The sequence below is a fragment of the Halichoerus grypus genome, chromosome 8 (genome assembly GCF_964656455.1).
Source record: "Halichoerus grypus chromosome 8, mHalGry1.hap1.1, whole genome shotgun sequence".
NCBI classification, from domain to species: domain Eukaryota; kingdom Metazoa; phylum Chordata; class Mammalia; order Carnivora; family Phocidae; genus Halichoerus; species Halichoerus grypus.
This window is the reverse complement of record NC_135719.1, coordinates 40,603,899-40,625,435: the sequence shown is the minus strand read 5'-3', so window position 1 is coordinate 40,625,435 and position 21,537 is coordinate 40,603,899. Positions and strand designations below refer to the sequence as shown.

The 21,537-nt window shown below is 49.4% G+C and overlaps 1 protein-coding gene across 3 annotated transcripts in view; it reads left to right on the top strand.

Annotated features, from left to right (window-relative positions):
• Positions 1 to 21,389, top strand: part of SCAMP5 (secretory carrier membrane protein 5) — a 35,884-nt gene extending 14,495 nt beyond the window's left edge. For 2 of the 3 annotated variants that reach the window (XM_036104842.2, XM_036104843.2), the window contains exons 2-7: positions 12,524 to 12,587; positions 13,332 to 13,460; positions 16,501 to 16,657; positions 17,795 to 17,896; positions 18,315 to 18,432; positions 18,691 to 21,389. In XM_036104842.2, the coding sequence (XP_035960735.1) occupies positions 12,581 to 12,587; positions 13,332 to 13,460; positions 16,501 to 16,657; positions 17,795 to 17,896; positions 18,315 to 18,432; positions 18,691 to 18,885 (708 nt within the window). In that variant the 5' untranslated portion in view covers positions 12,524 to 12,580 and the 3' untranslated portion in view covers positions 18,886 to 21,389. Of the gene's footprint in view, positions 1 to 3,767; positions 3,892 to 12,523; positions 12,588 to 13,331; positions 13,461 to 16,500; positions 16,658 to 17,794; positions 17,897 to 18,314; positions 18,433 to 18,690 lie in introns of those variants that run through there. The other variant, XM_036104841.2, reaches the window with a different exon arrangement.
• Positions 21,390 to 21,537: the final 148 nt, after the last annotated feature.

The window sequence follows — 21,537 nt, the reverse complement described above, 5'->3', positions numbered from 1 at the left end:
ACCTGCAAGTCGTCTATCAGGTATGTGATTTGTCAATACCTTCTCCCATTCTGTGGGTTGCCTTGGTGGAGTTTCCAGTCTGATTGGGGAGAGAAGACAAACACAGGGAATGGGTGGTAGGGAGGAGGTGTGGAGGGGAGAGGCACTGTATGGGGAAGCCTAGGGTGAACTCTCTGAGTTTCGGGGTTGTCCACCTGAGTAGTAAGTGGACTGGATGAGCCGCTCTGACATTGCCATGGTTCTGCAGGCAAGAATGTGTGTCATTGTATACGCAGTGCTATGTGATCAGGCATATATGCTAAGTGTCAGGGACCTGACATCTTACAAGACCAGGAGCATGGAGTGGGATGGGGGGAGCAGGAGGTTCTTTCTTAAGAAGGGAGATTCTATATTGCAAACTGCCACAGGACTAATGGGTTACCTTGGAGATGTGGCTTGAAAGCCAGATGGATTTGGGTTTAGATCTTGGTTGTAGTAGATGCTACTCCATAGTGCTCTCTCCATTCTTCCTTAACCATTTCTGATGACTTCTTACTGCAAGCCCCTGGGATTTTCTGCCTGAGGGCTTTCTCTGCTCAGAAAGCACACAGGAAAGTCTGAAAGTGACAGGAGCACCTCTCAACCCTTAGTTTCCTCATTTGTTTGGTGGGACAGCTGTGTTGCACTCTGCACTCTGTCCCAGGGGTCCCCAGTAGGATGCCCTCTACCCCCCCACCATTGCCCACAGTGGTAACCTGCTCATTATTGCACCCCAAATTGGTTTCCATTCATTTATTTGTTTCAATTTCCTCCACTCCTCTACTAGTGCTTCCTGAGATGATTTCTCAAAAAGACCATTTGTGCTCACATCCTTATTCTGGTCTCTGCTTCTGGGGAAACCCAACCTAAAAATACTGGTTCTTCCATTTCTTAGATACATCCATTTCATTTCCTTGGGCAGAGCACTTTACCTTTTGAACCTCCCTTTCCTCGTGTACAAATTGGGGATAATAACACAACTTCATGGAATAGTCATGGGGCTTAGCATCTCACTCAGACATATTAAGGGTTTAGTAAATGCTAGAAAAATCTTCTTTTATTTTCAGTTGCTTACTGGCCTGTAACATAGATACTATCCCAGAGACCCTTTGGTGGACATGCCTCATTCAAACATAGCTAGGCAAGAAAAGACAAGCAGCCTGGAGCTGGCCCTATGAGTGATTGGATTCTTGCTCCCAGTTACTTGCTGCCTCCCTGCAATTAGACATCCCCACTGTTTGTCATGCCTTGCATCCTCTAGAGAGAGCATGTCTTCTGTCTCTCATATATTAGCCATATGACATGCTTTGGTGAGTGGCATATGACATTCTCCACATGTGAGAAGAAGCTCTAAATATATTATTGCATGGTTTGTCTAAGGCTTTTTCATTCCTGCCCTTAACCATGAGAAAGACATGTTCCCAGGGCTTAGCATACAGTATAACAAGCACTTATTAACTGTAAGAGGCACTGTCCTTGTGTTACATGTCTACATGTGTTAATTCATTTCATTGTCAGAGAAAACCTAGATACAGGTCCTGTTATCACCACCCTTGTTTTATATATGTGGAAAACTAAGGTTCGGTAAGAATGAGTACCTTGATCAAATTAACACAGCTGGGGAAAGGCAGGCAGTCTGCTTTCTAGGCCCATATTATTATTTTTTTCTAGGTCCATATTCTTTTTTTTTTTTTTTAAGATTTTATTTATTTATTTGACAGAGAGAGACACAGTGAGAGAGGGAATACAAGCAGGGGGAATGGGAGAGGGAGAAGCAGGCTTCCCGCGGAGCAGGGAGCCCGATGTGGGGCTCGATCCCAGGACCCTGGGATCATGACCTGAGCCGAAGGCAGACGCTTAACGACTGAGCCACCCGGGCGACCCTCTAGGTCCATATTCTAAACACTGCATTATGCTCTTTCTCATTGTAGGTGATCAGCAAATGCTTGTTGTCTAAAAGTTTTTTTAAATGATTGTCATCACTGACAACATTGTTCCTTTCCATTTACCCATACTCTGAAGGTGTAATCCACTGGGACAAAGATGGGCTTATGACTTTGGACCTGGATACTTTTCCTGCCTTCATTGTTGGACAAATAAGAGGCCCTTCTGATTCACCTGACTGGGAAAAAGCCATCTGAGGTTATCAGATGGGAACCCAAACATTTCTCCTGTAGGATCCACATGAACCACAAGATATCTTCTGTGAATTCTATGTGGATCCCAGACATATACCTTGTAAACTTCAATGTGGACCTCATACCCCTCTTCTAAAGGCTCATGTAAACCCCTATATCTTTCCCGAGGCTCACGTGAACTCCCAACATCTCTCCTGTAGGAGCCATGTTTGACAACGTCCTCAGGTTCCCATTCCTCATCTTATTGGGTCCTCCCCACAGCTCTGTAAACCAGCTAAAGCTTGCATTATAGCAGGGACAGAGAACAGTGACCATGTGAGTGAACCAGGGACAGGACTAACAGCAGAACCCAGGGTCCTGCCCTGTAGCACATGATTCTCCCCTCCTGATTGGCTTGGTAGCTAGATTAGACTTCCTACTCAACCTTCCATAACCCCTGAGACTCCCTTCCTTCTCTTCCCTCTCCCTCACCAATTCTGGTCTGCCTTTCTTCCCTCTCACCCCCTTTCCATCCCAGCTGTGGGAGTGCAGCCCCACTCCCAGCAGGCTAGAGCCAGACAATGGGCCCTTTTTCTGGGCAAAGAATTCCCTCAGTGTCTCCCACCCACTGAGGCCCCCTTCCAGGCCCAGGATGGTATGAGTGGAGGGCACTGTGGAGGGCAGGAGCCATTGGCTGGGAGGACAGAGGGTGGCCCTGGTTGTTGAGATCCCACAGGAGGTTTGCAATGTCAACACTGTTCACAATAAAAGCTTGTCTTTCACTCCCAACCCCATCTCTCCAAGTGGGTCTCTTAACTGTCATTAGTTCCAGGTTTTTAAATATTTACCCTGGTCTCTACTCTCTTTAGGTGTTCATCTCTGCCTATCACAATCTCTTTCATTCTTTTTTCTGTGTCTCTCTAAACTTCTGTCTTTCTATTCCTTTGTGTAGCTTGCCTGTCCCTATTTCTCATCTCTTTCACACTTCATCATGTTTTTTCTCTCTCTCCTATTTTCCCATGTCTTTTTTCTTTCCAAATCTTGATCTCTCCATGTCTCTCTATCTCTGTCCGTGTTTGTATGTCTCTATGTTCGTGGCTCTCCTCTCGTCTTTCTATGTCCATCTTTCCATGGATCTTTGTGTCCATTCTCCTTATGTCTTATCTCTGTTTCATCTATGATTTTCCATCCTCCATCCTCTCTCTGTCACTTCAGGCCTGTGGATCTGAAGGACCTTCATCAGGTATCCTGCTCACAAAGTTCTTTCTCCCTCTTCCTTTCTGGTACGGTTCCAGCAGCCCCTAGGATCGGCATTATTCTCCCCAGTTTACAGATTTGGAAGCTGAGGTTCTGGCTACTGGTACCAGGCTTCCATCTCTGGGTCTTTTTCTCCACGTTCTAGTTCTTTGTGTACTCTTGTCCTCTCCGTGCCCACCAACCACCTGATCGGGCCGTGCCTGGGAACTTAGCACCTCGGACAGTTCCTGTAAGGTGAGGGGGTGGCCAGGCCTTCCTTCTCGCGAGCGCAGGAGGAGCAGCCCTAGAGGTGGCGCGGGAGTCTCGCGAGAGCGACTGCTGCTGCGGGCACGGGTGGCGCGGGCGCGGGTGGCGCGGGCGCGTGAGGAGCCGGCCCGAGGAGCGCGCGCGCGCTCCCCGCCCCCCGCCCCCGAGCGGCTAGCGGCAGGCTCCGCGCCGCATCGCTGGGTGAAGCGCAGCGCAGCGCGGCGGCCTTTCGGCAACCGAGCGGCAGCGGCGGGTGAGTCCTGGGCCTGAAGGCCGGGAGAAGGGCTTTCCAGGGAAGCTGGGCGTAGGGCGAGATGTGGTCACCCACTCTCCAGCTTTGTGCCCCCTACGCTTCACCTTTGCATGCAGGGGCAGGCCGAGCTGCTGGAGAGGTGGGGAGTCGAGGTGACCTTCCCAATTTGGGGCGGGAGAAGATCGTCGCAGGTGCCCCCAGGCCCCCCAACCCCCACCATCCCCATTCCTGGCTCCCGCAGAGGGAACCCGGGTCTTGGGTGACGTCAGACCCCTGGATTCTGGAGCCTGGGCCTTGGGCCCTCCTTCCCCCCAGCCCCACCTGGTGTTCCCTGGAAACCAGCCTCCTTCTCCTGGGGATGGCGCACGCGACTGGTGGCGGGGTGACAGTGGCCTCCTTTGGGTCCTTCCTCACAAGAGGTGCCTGCAGGTGGACCCAGGCTGTGTCCCCCGTCGCCTCCCTTGGTTTGCCGACCTTTAGTTGGCGGGGGATGGGTGCCCTGGCTTGACGGAGCCTGGGCTCCTCTAGGGTTTTGGGGTGGTGAGTTGGGAGTGGCGGATGTAGCTCATTCCAATACTGGCAGGAGTTGGCTATGAGGATGGGGGGTGAGGTGTTTGGGAATCTATCCCTGTCCCTGCCTCGGGGAGCTCCTGGCTTGGGGGTTGGGGAAACCAAATAGAGACTCCTACGGAGAATTCACCATCTCTGGCGGTTCAAACCGGTAATGCCCCAGCTGCGGGATGGGGAGATCAGCTAGGGCCTGGCAGACTTTCCCAGGGAGAGAAGGAGAAAGGGAGGCAAGAGCCAGTAAATAGACTTCCTGGGGGAGGGGAGATTTGGATGGGGGAGAGTCAAGAGAGGGCATTCCCTGGGAGTGGTATGGGCAAAGAGGTAAGAATTAAGCACAGCTGTTGGGGAGGCCTGCCTGTGACCCAGCCATGTGACTGTGCCCATGGGGTAGGGGAAGTCTGGAGAATTTTGCAGCCTGTGCTTTGCCTGTTCTACGTGCACAGGCGCAGGGCTCTGAAAGAGGGAGATGGTTCTTGCAGGGGCATGACGGACAAGAGAGATTTTGCTTGGGGCTACAAATCTTGCTAGTTTAGATCTGACCTGGGCTTACTTAGTGGGCCTGAAGGCAAAGTCCCTAGAGCTGAGAGAGGGTGTCTCCGGTGAATGGGTCACAGAAAGAGGGTCTTAGGTGTAGCAAACCCTGTGGAGAGTTAGTGGGGTTCTGGGAGGAGAGCTCTGGATAGGGGCCTCTGAACAAGTTGATTCCCCTCTTGGGCGGCTCTTTGCCAGCACCTTTCTCTGGGGATGAAATAATAGGACTAAGTACTGTCCTCCCTTGAGGAAGCTGCTTGTTCTAGTTTAGAGTGTCCCTCCCAGTTCTTCCTTTTCCTTTCCTTCCTCCTCCCTCTGCGTCCCTGCCCCCTTCCCACAGCATTTCCTCTACAGGCTGCAGTTCCTTCACTGCTGACAGCCTGGAATCTCTGAAGGCTGCCTGGAGGAAGTTTGGTACATGCAGGGTTGACAGAAGTTGTGGGCTTAGCCTGACTGGGGGAGCGCAGCAGGTGCTCCACTTGCACCCCCTGGGAGGGTTTTCCAGTCTTAAGCAAGAACAGGGATTGACTGTGCTCTGTGCCCTGCCCTGTGCTGGGTCCCTCCTGGAAGTCTCATCCATCAGGGAGTGAGGAGAAGATTGGATGAGAATGAGTGAGCACTTGCTGCCCAATAACTGGTTCAGAATTTAAGCAGTGGGATGTATGGCATGGTTGTCTGGAAAGGCTTCCCAGAAGAGGTGGGATGTGAGCAAATAGTAGGACTTAGAGTTGACAGGGTTTAGGGGCACTGGAAATCGAGGGGGTGGCTAGACATGATCTCCTGCATGAAACTGGGTTGTGTGGGAAGCAGATCAGCCGGTGGTAGAGAAGCAAAGGTGGTGGTTTGGGAAGTTTGTAGCTGATTGACACAAGGCCTTGAATGCCAGGCTCAGGATCAGCAGGGGTACTGAAGAGTCATCATAGGACAGTGATAGCAATGCAAGGAGAGTGCTGTTTTCTGAGGATGATTCATAGTTCTGGGACTCCAGGACTGGGGATGTGGCTTGGGGTGGGATAAGGGGACCAGAGGTAGAGCAAGAGTGGGGAACTTCCATCTTAGCAGCCCTGCTTTGTGCTCTGGCTTCTCCTGCACTGAGGCATCCATACTTTGCTACACTGACTTCTCTGTAACCATGGGCACACCTTTTGGAGACAGCGTGGGAGCAGGATGGGGGTCAGGCTGGAGCAGGGTTAGAGTCTCCTCCTTTGAGTCTTCCACAATCTAAGTTATTACCTGCAACCCCCCTCCCCCCGTCCCTCCTTATTTTCATGGAGGATTTTAGTGCTGGACCACGGTCTTTCACTTCATTGCCTCCCTCTACCACCCTTTCTCCCAGCCACATTTGAATCTGGTCATCACTGGCATGTGACTACCTCTGAAATTTTAAACTCTAGTATCCTCTGAGCACCGTCCAACTTCTGTTTTATCTGCTTTGTGACCTCAAGGAGACCTCTAGTTCTCTGGCCCCTTCATTTCCTCTGTCCCATGAGCATGACACTTTCCGTGTCCTTCCTGGACCCCATGGTGCAGGATTTTAACCATTCTCTGGCTCGTGCCCTCAACAGCCATACCACTTTGCCTGTGTGTCCCACTCCAGCAGCAGACCCCTCATTTCTGGATTCTACACTCAGAATGCACATACTGGGGGCTATCACATACCAGGGCAGTCTGGTTCTATGTCTGTGCCCGGTCTCCAGCTTCAGCTGTTCTTCTATCACTTGTAGAAATCCTTCCCCTCTTCCCATCAGCTCCCCATTCCATTTTGTGGGAGAAGTATCCCAAAGTGGACTACTCCCCCAAAGGCCTTTATTCCCAGGGAGGGGGGGCTTGGGTGGGTGTGTGGGAAGTGAAATTACACCCAGGTTTCCCCATTTCTTGAATTCGATTTCCTAAATTGCAGTGGAAAGAGGGCTCCAGTCTAATGTGCCTACTCTGTGCTATGGATGCTGGCCCTTCCTGTCTCCCAGGGTCCCGGGGCCCATCAGCTGTTTTCCCCTCTATTGTAGCTTCACTCTCCACTGTTTTCCATAATGCCTTCCTCCCATTTCTAAATATATACATATATATTCAAGGATTCTACCTCAATAAACTTTTCTAACCCTATGTCCTCCTCCGGCTGCTGCTGTTTTAAACCTATTGCTTTGTCCTACTGCAAAAGTGATACGAGACCATTGTAGAAATTTTAGAAAATAAAGATAAAAGGAAAGAAAACAAATAACTTACAATCTCATTATCCAGAGATGACTACTATTCATCCTTTGGTACATGGTGTTTCAGTGTTGTCACTGATATTCTGTGTGTGTGTGTGTGTATTAAAATTTCATCCAATTTTTCTTTTTTTTTTGAAAGATGAGTCTGCTAGACTTGTCCCTTCTTCCTCTCCCTCCTGTTTTCATTTCTTGGCAGCTGGCCTCTACCCCACCACTTCCTGAAGCTGTGCCCTCGGAATTGCCAGATTGGCCCGTGACACACCTGACTGCTTCACAGCCCTGATGGTGTTGATCCAGTCGATTAGTCGCTAAAAATACTGAGATAACCTGAATCACTGGCATGAAAAATTTTTGAGAGATATTGTTGAGTGGAAAAAAACAGGTTATAAAACAGCATGTATAAAACGATCTCATTTTTGGGACGCCTGGGTGGCTCAGTTGGACCTCGTGCTTCTCCCCTTTTTAGGGGCTCGCTTCATCGGTTAACCTCTGTTTCTATTGTAATCGCACCTTTTCCCTGGATCTTTCCCATCTCTAGCTTATTTCCATCTTAAACAAACAACTGTCAGCTGTAGCCCTCCCTGGACCCATATCCCACCTAGGTAGTATCTGTCTCTGTTGTCTTCCTAGGCAGGCTTCTTCAAAGAGCTGTCTACACCTGCTCTCAGCTTGCATGTTCAACTAGCTCTAATTTGACTTCTACTCCTGCTCCCCCTCCCCCAACCCCGCTCCGTGGCCATCAGAACAATTCTTGCCGGGGTCACAGATGACTGGTTGTTATTGAGTGTTATACACACTTCAGTGTTCAGCCCTTCTTATGCCAGACCTCTCTGTGGCATCTGTCATATTTGTCCATTGGCCACTCCTGGCTTTGGAGACTCCATGCTCTCCTGGTTTTCCTCCTGCCTCCGTGGCTGCTCCTTCCCATTCTTTGCCAGCCCATTCTCTTCTGCCTGGTTTGTTTGTTTGTTTTTGTATTTTTGAACAGGTAATATATTTACATGATTTTTTTTAATTCAGAAAGACGTTCCAAGTTTCACTGATTCTAAGATCACCATTTTGATATTTCTGAAAATGTTTTAATATCTGTGTCTTAAAAATTTTTGGCATCTGAACAATTACAAGTTGGCAGTGTATTTTCTTTCTTTTGGTAAATAAGATAATGATTTATCTTAAAATTGATGGTGTCTTGAATTAGCTGGTATAAAGATACATAGTAAAAATTATTCCTCCCACCTGCTCCATATCTATTCAGTTCTTCTGTCCCTCGGGGAGCCACAATCACTGCTTTTTAAGTAACCTAAGAATTGCTCCACCGACTGAGCCAGGCAGGTGCCCCTGGATGTTGGCATTTTTTAACAGCCCAGACCAGTTTAGTTTTTATTTATTTTTATTAATTATTATTTTATTATTAATCGTCACTCATTTTCTTTATTTATAGATTTATTTATTTTAGAGAGAGAGCACGCTCATATGAGCTGGGGGAGGGGCAGAGGGAGAGGAAGACAAGCAGACTCCCTGCTGAGTGGGGAGCCTGTCATGGGGCTTGATCCCAGGACCCTATCCCAGGACCCTGAGGTCAGGACCTGAGCCGAAATCAAGAGTTGGAGGCTTAACTGACTCAGCCACCCAGGCGCCCCAGGCCAGTTTAGTTTTTAGAATGCTCCACACCTTGGATTTGTCTGCTTGTTTCTCATGATTGAATTCAAGTTAAACATTTTGGGGCAGGAATACTACATAGGTGATGTTGCGTCCTTGTTGGTGCATCATAGTGGGAGGCCAGAATGTCTGTCTGTCCTGTTATCGGTAATATTAAGTTTGATCACTTGGTTAAGGTTGTATCTGCCAGCCTTCTTCACAGTAAAAGTGCCTGTCCCCCTTTGTAGTTAGCAAGTCATCTTTGGACTGGTACGTTGAGACTGTGACTCTCCTCCCCACAGTCTCTAGTCCAGTGGTTTTGGCAGCCATTGATGATCCTTGCCTGAATCAGCAGTTACATTTGTGATTGTGGAACTGGGAGATTTTTTAATTCTATCACTCCTACATTTATGGCTACCTTTCTTCTAGAAAGAAGAGCTCTTCCCTCTCTTTTTAAAAATAAGACTATTCCTTTGGAACTCATGGATTATTATTTTTTCCCACAAAATAATGATACTTATTTTTGACTTTTACATTTTATTTTTATTAATAAAATGTAAAAATAAATAAAATTTTTATTTTTATTATTTTTATTATTTTTTTAAGATTTTGTTTTTTTGTCAGAGAGAGAGCACAAGCAGGGGGAGTGGCAGGGAGAACAGGTAGAGGGAGAAGCAGGCTCTCCGCCAAGCAAGGAGCCCGATGTGGGACTCGATCCCAGGACCCGAGCTGAAGGCAGACACTCAACTGACTGAGCCACCCAGGTGTCCCTGACTTTTACATTTTAAATAGCACTTATTATTCATCTTATTAAGAAAGTCATGTATATTCATTATAGAGAATTAGGAAAATACAGAGGAGGATAAAGGAGCAGATTAAAATCACCTGTGATCCCTGCCATCAAATGAAAATTCCTGAGAGCATTTTGGTGTATCATGGACTATTGTTTAACATTCAGGATGTCATATGTTACTGTCATTCATATTTTTGAGACTCTTAATTGTCTCAGATTTTGCTGGTGGTAGCTCTTTCAAACTGTTGTCCTTTTGACGTGCGTCCATTTGTTGAATACCTGCTTGTTTCTGGTACCACAAGATATTCTAGGCTATCCTGGTATTTCCTTGTCCTGGCTTGAGACCAGCCATAGATGTTTTTTAAGCCATGGGTTCGTACTGACTCCTCCATTTCAAATCCAACAGAGCAGGGCTCTTATCGTCCCATGTTGCATATTCTCACCCCATATTTTAACAGTGAGAACCCAGGTCCCAACAATAACCCGTACACTCCTATGTCCTGTCCTATGGGACACATGACAGAGTTTCAGCATCACCACACTATATAAACCTGCTTATAGTTAAGCTTTCTTTCCAGTTATTTTTATCCTTGAGATATATCCTTTTACGAGAACACAGAGTGCTCTGATCAAGGTACTTGGCCAGTTCTTTTCTCTATGTGGTCGTGTTCTCAATGTCCTGCACAGTTAGTGTCATTTGCTTTTGTTTATTTCAATTTTAGGGTTTGCTTTTCTTTCTGGTGTAAGTTCTTGAGCATGTAAGATATTATACGTACAAAAGTATGTGTAAATCTTTACCCAGGGAAGTGTCACTAGTCATTGTGGCCCTTCTATCATGTAGGTGACCATTTTATAGTGTCTGGTTTACTTTTCCTGCATTTCTTTTGCAAACATAAGCAAATTCGTATGCAGGTTCTTCTCCCCCACTTTTTTTACATAAAAAGTAGCATAGTATTTATACTTGTTTGTCCTTTGCTTTTTTTCCATTTAATCATTCCACAGCAATTAATAGAGATCCTCTTCATTCTTTTTTACATCTATATAGTACTCCATTGAATGATATACCATAGTTTATTCAAACAGTTGCATTTAGGTTACTACCAACATTTTGCTATTGCAAAATAGTATCACGTTGGATGACATGTATTTATTGTTTCTTATTTGTGGGTAAAAAAGCAGAAGTAGGATTGTTGGGTCAAAAGGAAAAAATATTTTTATTCTCCTCTCCTCTCCTTTTTTTTATTTTTACTATGAAAGATAACATACTGTTTTGACTGTTCTATGTCTTTTGTTGCCTATTGTCTAGGCTGTTCTATATCTATGTAGTTTTTTCAATGACTAGTAATCGTGGAGATCTTTCCACAGCAGAGAGCATTTTAAAAACTGCAGAACAGCCCATTGTATGACTGTACTGTTTATTTCATCATCCCCAATTGATGTGTAGATTTTTCCAGTCTTTTGGTGTTACAAACAATGCTACAATTAGCGCAGCTGTGTAAGGGGATCATTTCATGTAGGTTTCTACCATGCCTGTCTTTTTCCCTTTTGTGGTAGATGTTATTGGGTTTTTATATCTATATTTGATTTCATATCACAAAGGGGCCATAAAAGATTACAACTGCCCAAATCTTTAGTTGGATCCAGAGAAATTTGACTGGGAGGGTTTTGTTTTTGTTTTTTTTAATGCAAACTTAAAAAAAAAGATTTTATTTATTTATTTTGTGTGTGTGAGAGAGAGAGAGAGAGAGAGGGCGTGCATGTGAGAGAGCGTGCATGAGCCCAAGCCGGGGGGTGGGGGTGGACAGAAGGAGAAGCAGACTCCCTGTTCAGCAGGGAGCCTGATGTGGGACTTTCTGGGATCATGACCTGAGCCGAAGGCAGTTGCTTAACCAACTGAGCCACCCAGGTGCCCTTAAAGCAAACGTTTAATTGAAGTATAACACACAAGAAAGTGCACAAATTGTAATCTCATGCTTGATGAATTTGCACAAAGTTGACACTGTGTAACCAGCTCCCAGACCCAGGAACAGACCATTACCAATACCTCAGCTTATGCTCCCTGCTTCCTCAAGGTTAACACTATCTTGACTTTAATTTTTTTTTTTTTTTGCTCCCCCGCATCTTCACTTTTAATACCTTGCTATATATAATGCATATTTTCATGATAGCCACCCTTCCCTTTTAGAGTATGCACTGCACAGGTTTCATGCAGAGGGCAGGAACCACATCTGTCTTTTTTTTTTTTTTTTTAAAGATTTTATTTATTTATTTGACAGAGAGAGACACAGTGAGAGAGGGAACACAAGCAGGGGGAGTGGGAGAGGGAGAAGCAGGCTTCTGGCAGAGCAGGGAGCCCGATGTGAGGCTTGATCCCAGGACCCTGGGACCATAACCCGAGCTGAAGGCAGACGCTCAACGACTGAGCCACCTCGGCGCCCCGGGAACCACATCTGTCTTACGCTGCCTCCCCAGTGCCTGACACATTACACATCCCCAACAAATGACTGAAGGCAAAGGCCAGCGAGAGGGGAGGCCAGCCTGTGACTGATGCTAGGTCTGTCATGTTCAGGGTCAAGGAATAGAATGTTCTCTTTCAGAGGTCTCTCGTCTCCTCAGGCCTTCTCTGTCACTTGCCTTTGCCTCATGGGGTCCCTTCCCAGGTCCCTTCCCCACCCTCGGATAGGGTTTTCTGAAGATAGACGCTGTGCCTTGAGGCAAACGGCGGGAGGTCCTGGAAGGAGGTAGCCGGCCTTCTCCACTGGGCTCATCCCACTGTGGGCGTTAGAACAGTTTCTGCCCCAGGGAGCTTCCAGCCCTGCAGGGGCTGAGAGAGGGTCTGGGTTGCGCCGGGCCTGATCCTCATCCTGCTCGGGCTTTTCTTTCCTTCCAGGTCAGGACAAAGAGGCGTGGGCAGGCCGCTGGGCCGGCTGGTGCCATCCGTGCCATCATGGCAGGTAAGGACAGGGCCATGTGGATAGGACATGCAAGTGAGCAGAGGGTGGGTGGCCCCCTTCCTAGTCTCCTTATCCCCTTTAGTTTTTGGAGGTCAAGTTTGTTCTGTCCTCCTGTCCCCAGGCTTTCCCTGGTCCCCCACTGAGGCCTGTCTATCCAAGACCCTCAGCCTGACACTGTCTAGCTCTCTGTCAGGTCTCTGACCGTGGGAACCAGAGATTGAGCATCCTGATGCCCTGGTCCTGCTGGCCACCTGACTGATAAGCAGCACAGGTGGCTCAATCCCTGTCTCCTCTGTCCCCATTGCTCTTTAATACTCTGAGACCCTTTCCTTCAGATTTCTGAGTTGTTGGTTTCCAAAGGCTCAGGTACAGAATGCCAGAGCTGGAGGGACCTTTAGAGACTATCTAGCTCAAGCCCCACCCCACCGGCTAAACGGAGAACATGAATATTGGAGTGGACACGGGAAGCCCTGTGTCCAGGCTCACCTATCCTGCTTCATCTGCCTGGAACTGGACAGCATTTATTATTTTTCTTCTGAGAGACAGCAACACTGCCTCAGGGCCTTTGGTTACTTTGGGAACCTCAGAGCAGACTTGAGGAAGCAGGGATGGCTGGGTGGGGTTAGCAGTGCAGCCTGTGACCTCAGGGGCCGGGGGCAGCTGAAACCAGGGCAAGAGGATCATACTGGGTTGTTGGGGAGGGGAACATTCACGGTGATGCCATGCTATATGCTTCACCCACAGAGAAAGTGAACAACTTCCCACCGTTGCCCAAATTCATCCCCCTGAAGCCATGTTTCTACCAAGACTTTGAGGCAGACATTCCTCCCCAGCATCTCAGCATGACCAAGCGCCTCTACTACCTCTGGATGTGTGAGTGCTATGTGATGGGGGTGGGCCGTGGTGGGCTGGGGGAGGAGGGAGGAAGGCTGGTAGGTGCTGGGCATCGGGGTGGGAGGCCTGTAGGCCTGGCTGCCCCTCAGCCACACTTGCAGTATCTGCATGGGCCATCTCCCAGCAGCCTCCTCTCATGGGCCGACCCCCGATCTGGGCCCCAGTTTCCCTCATCCCCCTGCCCTCTACTTTCCATTCACAGAGCATCTGGATGAGGGTCTCTGTCCACTGGATCATTTTTCTTTTCTTGTTCTCCCTTCCCCTTCCCACTGGGGTGGTTTTCCAGGGAGCCTCTGGTGGCTGCCAGGACCTCAGGATTCTGGATTCATAGAGGAATCCTTGTCTCAAAGCCACATTTGTCTTGCTTTCTTTGTAAAACTGCTCAGAGAAAAGAGCATTAACTGGGAGTTGGGAGATATGGGATCAAACTGGGCTGGTTGTCCTACTTCCCAAGCAGCAGGTTCCTCACTTATAGAAAGAGGGTGTTCACTCAGTGATCACTATGGTTCCAAGGAGTTCTGTGTTTTGTGGTCTGTACTTCTCTAAGAATCTAGAGTTCTAATGTTCTACAATGTTGAGGTCCAGAGTGTCAAGGCCCTAGTAGCTGATGGTCAGTGGCAGGTTGGCAGGAAAGTGTCATCGTAGAGAGATGGGACTTGGCTGTGCCCAGGCTAGTCAAAGGTACCTCTTAGGAGTATACAGGGAGGGCAGGCTGGCTTTCCCGTGCTGGGTATCGGCCTCAAGGAATCTTAGACCTGCTGTGTGACCACAGCCAGGGTCTGTCACAGGTGATGTTGCCTTGAGTCAGCTCACACTTAGCTGCTGACTTGGGGAGGTGATTGCTTGTGCCCAGAAGGAGGTAAAGGATGCTGTCTTTGCAGGTTCTTCATGGGGCGGTAGAAAGAGTGTGGGGGTAGACAGATTGTTTCAAGTCCTGGCTTGGCCTTTGAGTGGAGAAGGCATCTTTCCCCATGTAACGTGAGGGAAGGAAGAGATGGGGGCAGGTGCAGGTAGGTCTATAGATTTTGGGAAGAGAATGAGGAGGTCGCCTTTGATGGCTTCTGTTCTTTCCCATCAAATGTGATGTAGAAGTGGGGATGGGAGCTTTGAAGAAGGAAAGTGGGATTAGAATGAGAGCACCTTTGTGGACAGAGGGTGAGGACACTATCCAAAGACATGTGACCCCTAAGATTTCTGGACCATGCACAGGGTCCATTCGATGTTGGCTGAATTGATAGTCCTACCGGGCTTTTCCGTAGGCTCCTTCTTTCCTAGCAATGTTCAGCTCAGGTACAGATGGGAGTTCTGTTCATCCAGGGGGAGTGTGAGCAGAAGACGAGGCAGGGGAGAGCATTAGAAAACATGTAATGAATTATGGAATCTAAGCTGGACAGGGAGAGAAGTGGAGATGGAAAAAAACTGAGTGGCCACGTTAATAGATGTCTGTTCCAAACAGGGGATAGAATAATTACAATAGAAGCACTAGAACCAGTGAGCTGGAGAGAGATGGGACTGGAAGGAGAGATATAAACCAATATAAAAACAGGTTAATGTCTGTTCTATGTAAAGAGCAAATAAAATCAGTTCTGGGAGTTCCAGAGTTCTGGGAAATTGGAGGGCAATAAACAGAGATGGAGGAAATGCAGCTGAAGTGCAGAGGAAGAAATGCTCACCCTTGTTATGAGGGGCCCTGAGATGGGTGTACCTGCACAGGTGACAGCATTGTCCCATCAGACTTGGGAGCACCCCATCTGTCCCGGGGCTCTGGGAACTCTGCCCCTGAGAAGATCTCATCCAGGAGCTGGATTTAAGGGCTATAAATACCTTCCTAAGTCCTCACTAGGCACCTGCCAGATGCTTTGCTCCCAAGGAAATGCATATGACCCTTGAGATGCTTAAGGGCTCTATTCAGAAGCCACGACCAGCTGCCTGGTTGTTTGAGACTAAGATTGAGCCCCCCGCCTTTGTTTATTCAGCAGGTCTTTATGGAGCCTTAAAGGGACTCAACCTAATGTTTGAGGAAGGGAGCATCCTGATGTCAGAAGCCCTGGGTGTGTGTTAGTGCCAGCACAAGTCTTTGAGGTTTCTGCTGGCTGTGACTTGGTGATCCTGTGATTCTGAGTTCAACTAGAGTATGTGGGCACAGAGGGGTGGGAGCCGGGTTCTGCTCTTGGGGAGCTTCCAGTGTGGTTGATGGGCTAGGATTTGTACTTGGGGAACCGTGCATGAGAGCAGCCCAGGTCTGCAGGAGGTCAGAGGGATGGGACATGAATAAGGCTGCAGTAGTGAAGGAAGGCTTTGTGGAGGAAGTGACATGGTAGTTGTCTAACAAATGAATTAGATAAAGACTGAGATCCCAGCCATTGCTTCCTGCCCCATTTAAGAGCAGGGCAGATGGTACAGTGTCTTGAAGAGAAGTTTCTACAAGGCCTTTTACTTTCCACTTTTTGTGCCCCTTGCAAGAGAAGATATAAGGGTTTCTTGTGCCTTGGGCTTGGTGATTGCTGTGAGTCTGGGAGGGCCAGGGGCTGAGGCCATTCTTATAAGGAGAAGAGCATTTCTACCACCTGGAGGCTTTGGGGCCCTTCAGTGGGGCTTGTTGGACCGAGGTTCTGGGTTCCTGCTCTGGAGACTCTCTGTTCTCTAGATTTCTCAGATCCCTCGGAGTGGGTGTGGGGAGGGGAATTGGTCTAAGCTCCCAGCTTTCTTTCTTACAGTCTGTACTCCCTCTGTGTGTGTATGTATGTGTGTCTCATGTATCTGTGTGTGTGTGTGTGTATGTGTGTATTCACTGATGTGGGTTGTGGGTGCGAATATCTGTAAATGTGGCTTTCATGTATGTTTGTGTGTATCTCCCTCTCTGTGCATTGTGCTGTTTGCATGTGTTTGATTGTGGGTCTGTTGAATTATGGGTGTGTGTGTCCATGTCTGGGTGGTCACATGTCTCTGCATGGGCCTGGGTGTCTGTGTGCATGTCTGGTGTTTGTCTCTGTGCGTGCATGTGCTCCTGGGTCTGCAGTGAACAGCGTCACGCTGGCCGTGAACCTGGTGGGCTGTCTCGCGTGGCTGATCGGAGGCGGGGGAGCCACCAACTTTGGCCTCGCCTTTCTCTGGCTCATCCTCTTCACACCCTGCTCCTACGTCTGCTGGTTTCGGCCCATTTACAAGGCCTTCAAGTAAGTGGTTGGTGCTGACCCCAGCTCCTAACCTTGTGTCTTTGCTCATCTTCCCTGTTTCTTCTCTATATATTTTCTCACTTTTTTTTGACCACCCCCCAAACTCCCTTTCACTTGTTCACTCTCAGCTCAAACTGCCAGGTAGGAGGTGGGCTTCCTGCGAATTCAGTGCTGGGGATGAGAGAGCTGGGAGTCAGAGCCTTGGTTCCCTCTTTCCTCACTCCTCACTTCCTTTCTCACTTCCTTGGGTGGGCATAACGGAGATGAGGCCTATCTTAGTTTTGCCTTCCCCAGGCAGCTGTACGTCAGATTTGCCAGTGGGGCCACCTGTCTCAGTGGAGCTGCCTATCTTTACACCTGTGGGGCTAGCTGATTTGGTACCAAGTGGACCATCTATCCATGTGCTAATGGAACCAGTCATCCATGTACTACTGACACTATGTGCTAATGATGTCATCCAACTCTGTGCTCAAGGGACCACTCATCCATGTACGAGTGGGGCTAACTGTCTTGGGGCCAGTGGGTGTCTACCTTGTGTAAAACGGATTTTCAGTCTTGGTGCTAATGGAACTATTCATCCATGTACCAACAAGGCTATCTGTCTTGGTGCCAATGGAGAATCCATCTCAGTGCTAATGGGGCCTCAAATGTCTTTGCCAACCAGATCATCCACCTGTATGCCAGTTAGGCTACTGTTTGGTGCCAGTAGGGTTCCATTCTTATACCAATGGGACTTTCTGTCTCTTTGTTTATGGGAATGTCCATCCATGTACTGGTGGAGCTGGATATCTTGGTGCCAGTAAGGTTGTCCATCCCCTTGACAATGGGGTCATTTATTCTTGTCGTAATTGACCCATCTATTTCTATGCCAATGGGGCCAACCATCCATGTACCATGCATGTGACTGGTCCATTTATGAGGAGATCTCTTCCTATGTAATGTTGCTCACACAAGACTAACACATGGAAACTTGCAAAGATTCATGTAAACACTTCCATTTTTGCCTCTCAATTAAGGCCTTTAAGTGTCTCCTGTCCATTGCTTACTCATTTAAACTTGGAAGGGCTGGGGGCTCCTGAAGACAGGGGAAGCCTTCTCCCTCTGCCCAGGTGATGAGAGTCATTTCCTCTGCTACAGGACTGACAGCTCCTTCAGCTTCATGGCATTCTTCTTCACCTTCATGGCCCAGCTGGTCATCAGCATCATCCAGGCCGTGGGCATCCCAGGCTGGGGCGTCTGGTAAGAGATTGGGGTGTCTGGGATGGACCCAGGGCTGGCATGGGTGGCACCTTAAGGTGTGTCCTTTGTTTATGTCCGTGTGTTAGCTGCTTGGCCTGCAAGAGAACTCAGGGTAGGGTAGTAGACACAGGCACAGCAGCAGAGGGGAAGAACCTCGCAGTGGCTTTGGGGGGTTTCCAGGGGTGTCAAGCATCACGGGAGAATGCAAGGCAAGGAAGCCTCATGTCTGAGGAGCTTGTCTCCTGAGCCACGGGAAAGGATTCTTCTGAATCACTGCCACAGGCCCGGTGGCTCATCTCTTTGCATCCGATGATATGGCCCCTCCCCGAGACAATGAGATGGCTCCTGGCTGTGGTGGGGGGGGCTCCCGGTTACCCCTCAACATGCCAGCAGCCCCACAGCTGGCCTCTTCCTGCAGCGGCTGGATCGCTACCATCTCCTTTTTCGGAACAAACGTTGGCTCAGCAGTGGTGATGCTCATTCCCACCATCATGTTCACGGTTGTGGCTGTGTTTTCCTTCATCGCCCTCAGCATGGTATGTGCAAGGTTGAGAGGGTGGCTTCGGGAAGGGGCTACGATCTGTAACAACCCCTCCTCCAAGTTACAGGAGGACCCGGAGGTCTTCCAAGGGACTCACTCTAGAATGGCTTGGCGGACTTTGCTCCCTAGTACACAGGCGGGTGTGGGAGGGAGGACTGGTGCTTACAGGGACTTGTCTCTGGTGTCCAGGTCTTTCCTGGATGGGCTTGCCCTTCCCTTTGATTAATCCTTCCTTGTGCTCCTCCTCCTACAGGTTCATAAATTCTACCGGGGCAGTGGGGGGAGTTTCAGCAAAGCTCAGGAGGAGTGGACCACGGGGGCATGGAAGAACCCACACGTGCAGCAGGCGGCCCAGAATGCAGCCATGGGGGCGGCCCAGGGTGCCATGAATCAGCCGCAGACTCAGTATTCCGCCACCCCCAACTACACATACTCCAATGAGATGTGAGCCAGCCGAGCCTACCAGGAGGGCAGGGCTGGGGGTCCGTGGGACGGGGACTCAAGCCACATTGTCTGTTGTGGTGACCAAGCAGGGTTCCTTCCTCCCTTTTCTCCTCCCCAACTTTGTACAAAGAATCAGAGTTATATATATATATATACATATATATATGTATACGTCTTCCCCCTTCCCCTGCTCCTTTGGATTCTGCTCTCAGTACTCTGAGAGCTGTGGGCTGCACGTGCAGCTGTCCCGTGCGGTGGTAGCTATGTCCGTGTCCCCTTGTGAATAGTATGCAGTGGAGGTCTCTGTTGTTGTGGTGCTAGATGTATGTTTAGAACTAAACCAGCCCCCACCCTCCACCAGGGTGCCCGCTCTGACCTTGGCCCAGGGACTCCTCACGGACCAGGGGGAGGCATAGCAGAAAGCCTGGCCCCCTCCCCAGGGTTATGAGCTGAAACTGTCTCCACTTTTGGTCTCACTGGGAAGCAACAGTATTTAGCACTCATGGGGGTGTGGTAGTTAGGAGGGTGGGGACAGGCCAGGGATGTTCCTTTGCTCCTTCTGATCTGGTTTCCTCCCCCTCCTTCCCCTCCCTCCTCTCCTCTTGGTGTCAGATTCCCTGTGGCTTCTTTTCTTGCGCAGGGTCTCTCTCTTCCCCATGTGGCTTTTCTTTGTCTTCCCCAAGGCTGAGTGTCCCAGTTGTATATGCTTCTGAGACTGAGCCCATTCTCAGATCAAGGACGTAGACAGGAGCTGAGCCTTAGGTGTGATGTGGGAGGGCACACAGCTGGAGATGCACAGCCCACCTTGGTACCCGACTCCCAGGGAGTGGAAATGCAGGGTCATCTCAGAGCTTGGCCTGCAGGGGGAGGGGGGCTCCTCTCTTTTCTGCCCTGCTTCCCCTCCTCTTCCCAGAGCCCCCTTGAATCCCTCTGCCTATGTTCCTCCCCATACCCCCAGCTGCTAGCCTACCCCCATCCCATGCTAGGTGGCATCTGCCATCTGTGAGGGCTGATTCCACTGCCTTCTCTGAAGAGCCTGGGTGGTGTCCAGGTAATTTTCAGGTATAAAGGTATAGCTCGAGCATAGGGTATGTAAATAATTATTGGTCTCTGAGTGAGATCTGACTGGCCCAAGCCCACTGGGCAGGTACTAGGTATCTCTGAATGACCACTGGATTCCTGAGAGCAGACAGCTGTTCTGCTTGGGTCTGGTAGAGGGGCAGGCTCAGAGGGCTGGGCCTGGAGGGAAGATTGGAGGAGAAGGCAGGCAGGGCCCAGGAAGAGGAGAGCCTGCCTCCTCCCACCCCAGCTTGCTTTTGGTCACAGAACAGTTCTGGGCACTTGAACTCAGGGCCCAGGAAGAAGCACATGCCCAGTCCTATCCATAAGCACAATGGCTGGAATGGGATTTCAGGTTAGGCGGGGTGGGAGGGGAAGCCTCTGACTTTTTTTCCCCCAAATCAAGATTACCTACTCCCGTCTGCCTATTAGACTTGGTTTTTGGCCCTTCCTTACCCTGTCAGAACCCGCTTTCCCTTACAGGATAGTGATTTAAGGCCTGTGGGGCTGCTCTGTTCCAAGCATTGTGAAAATGTCACTGGTAGAGGTCCTGGCTCTTTCTGAGGCCTGGAGGGAGTGGATTCTCACCGAAGGAGCAGCTGCCTGTTTTCCATCCTCCCTTCTCCTGCCCGGGCTATTTGGCCTGAAAATTTTGGCCAACCTTGCTTGGTCACTCTGGGCTGGCTCCAGCTTGGAACCCAGCAACTGGGCTTCCAGGTGCCATCTTGAGCTTTGAGCTCCAGGCACGTCATTTTCCTGTAAGGAGAGCCAAGTCCTCTGAAAAGTTCTCTTCCTAATGGTCCCTTACACTTGGGCCAGAGTATGATTGACTCTCTGCTCTACCATTTTCTCTCCAGAAAGCAGTTGTCACAGCCTCTAGTACCTAAAAAGAGACCCTAGGTCTAGGTTTTCTTCACCCTTCCTTTCCCATACCCTAGACCTCTGGCTCCCTTTCTCATAGTCTCTGGTAGCTCCGGGAGGCCTGTGGTAGCGCTCACTCCTGTTGGATGCCACCTGCAGTCAGTTTCCTGTCCTACCTGCCTCTCTTCTTTCCTGGCCCAGACCTATATGGCCATGCCCTAGCTCTGCTCTTGGGAAGGCCTGCTACCTGTATGTGACCCAGCTTGTCCAGGCCCTGGGATGCTGCATCTCCAGGCAACTATGCACTTTCCTAGGGAGGGAACCAGTATGAGAAGTGGGGGCTGGGCATGAATTCATCTCCGCTGGATGGTCTGTCTTGGGGTGTGGTGGAGGAAGGCCCAGGTCACTTTTGGGAATCCTCAGGTCTGGCCAGCCAGTGACCTGTTTTCACATTTTGCTGGTGCCTACTGCTCCCCCTTGTTTCTAGGAGACACAGACCATTGTCCAACTGGCAGTTGACCTGCCTGAGCTAATGTCTGTCTGTGGTAACTGAGTGAACCTTAATAAAGGGGAACATTTGGCCCTGTGTGTCCTGCTGCGTCATGTGTCTTCATGTGGGCCTGTGTGGAGCCTCACTGTGGGCTGTGGGGCTTGGAGGTAGGGTGGGTCAAGTGGGTCTGTGGCCTGTCATTCCCTGGGGCCAGAAGTTACACACCTCTGTGTGATTCCTTCTGAG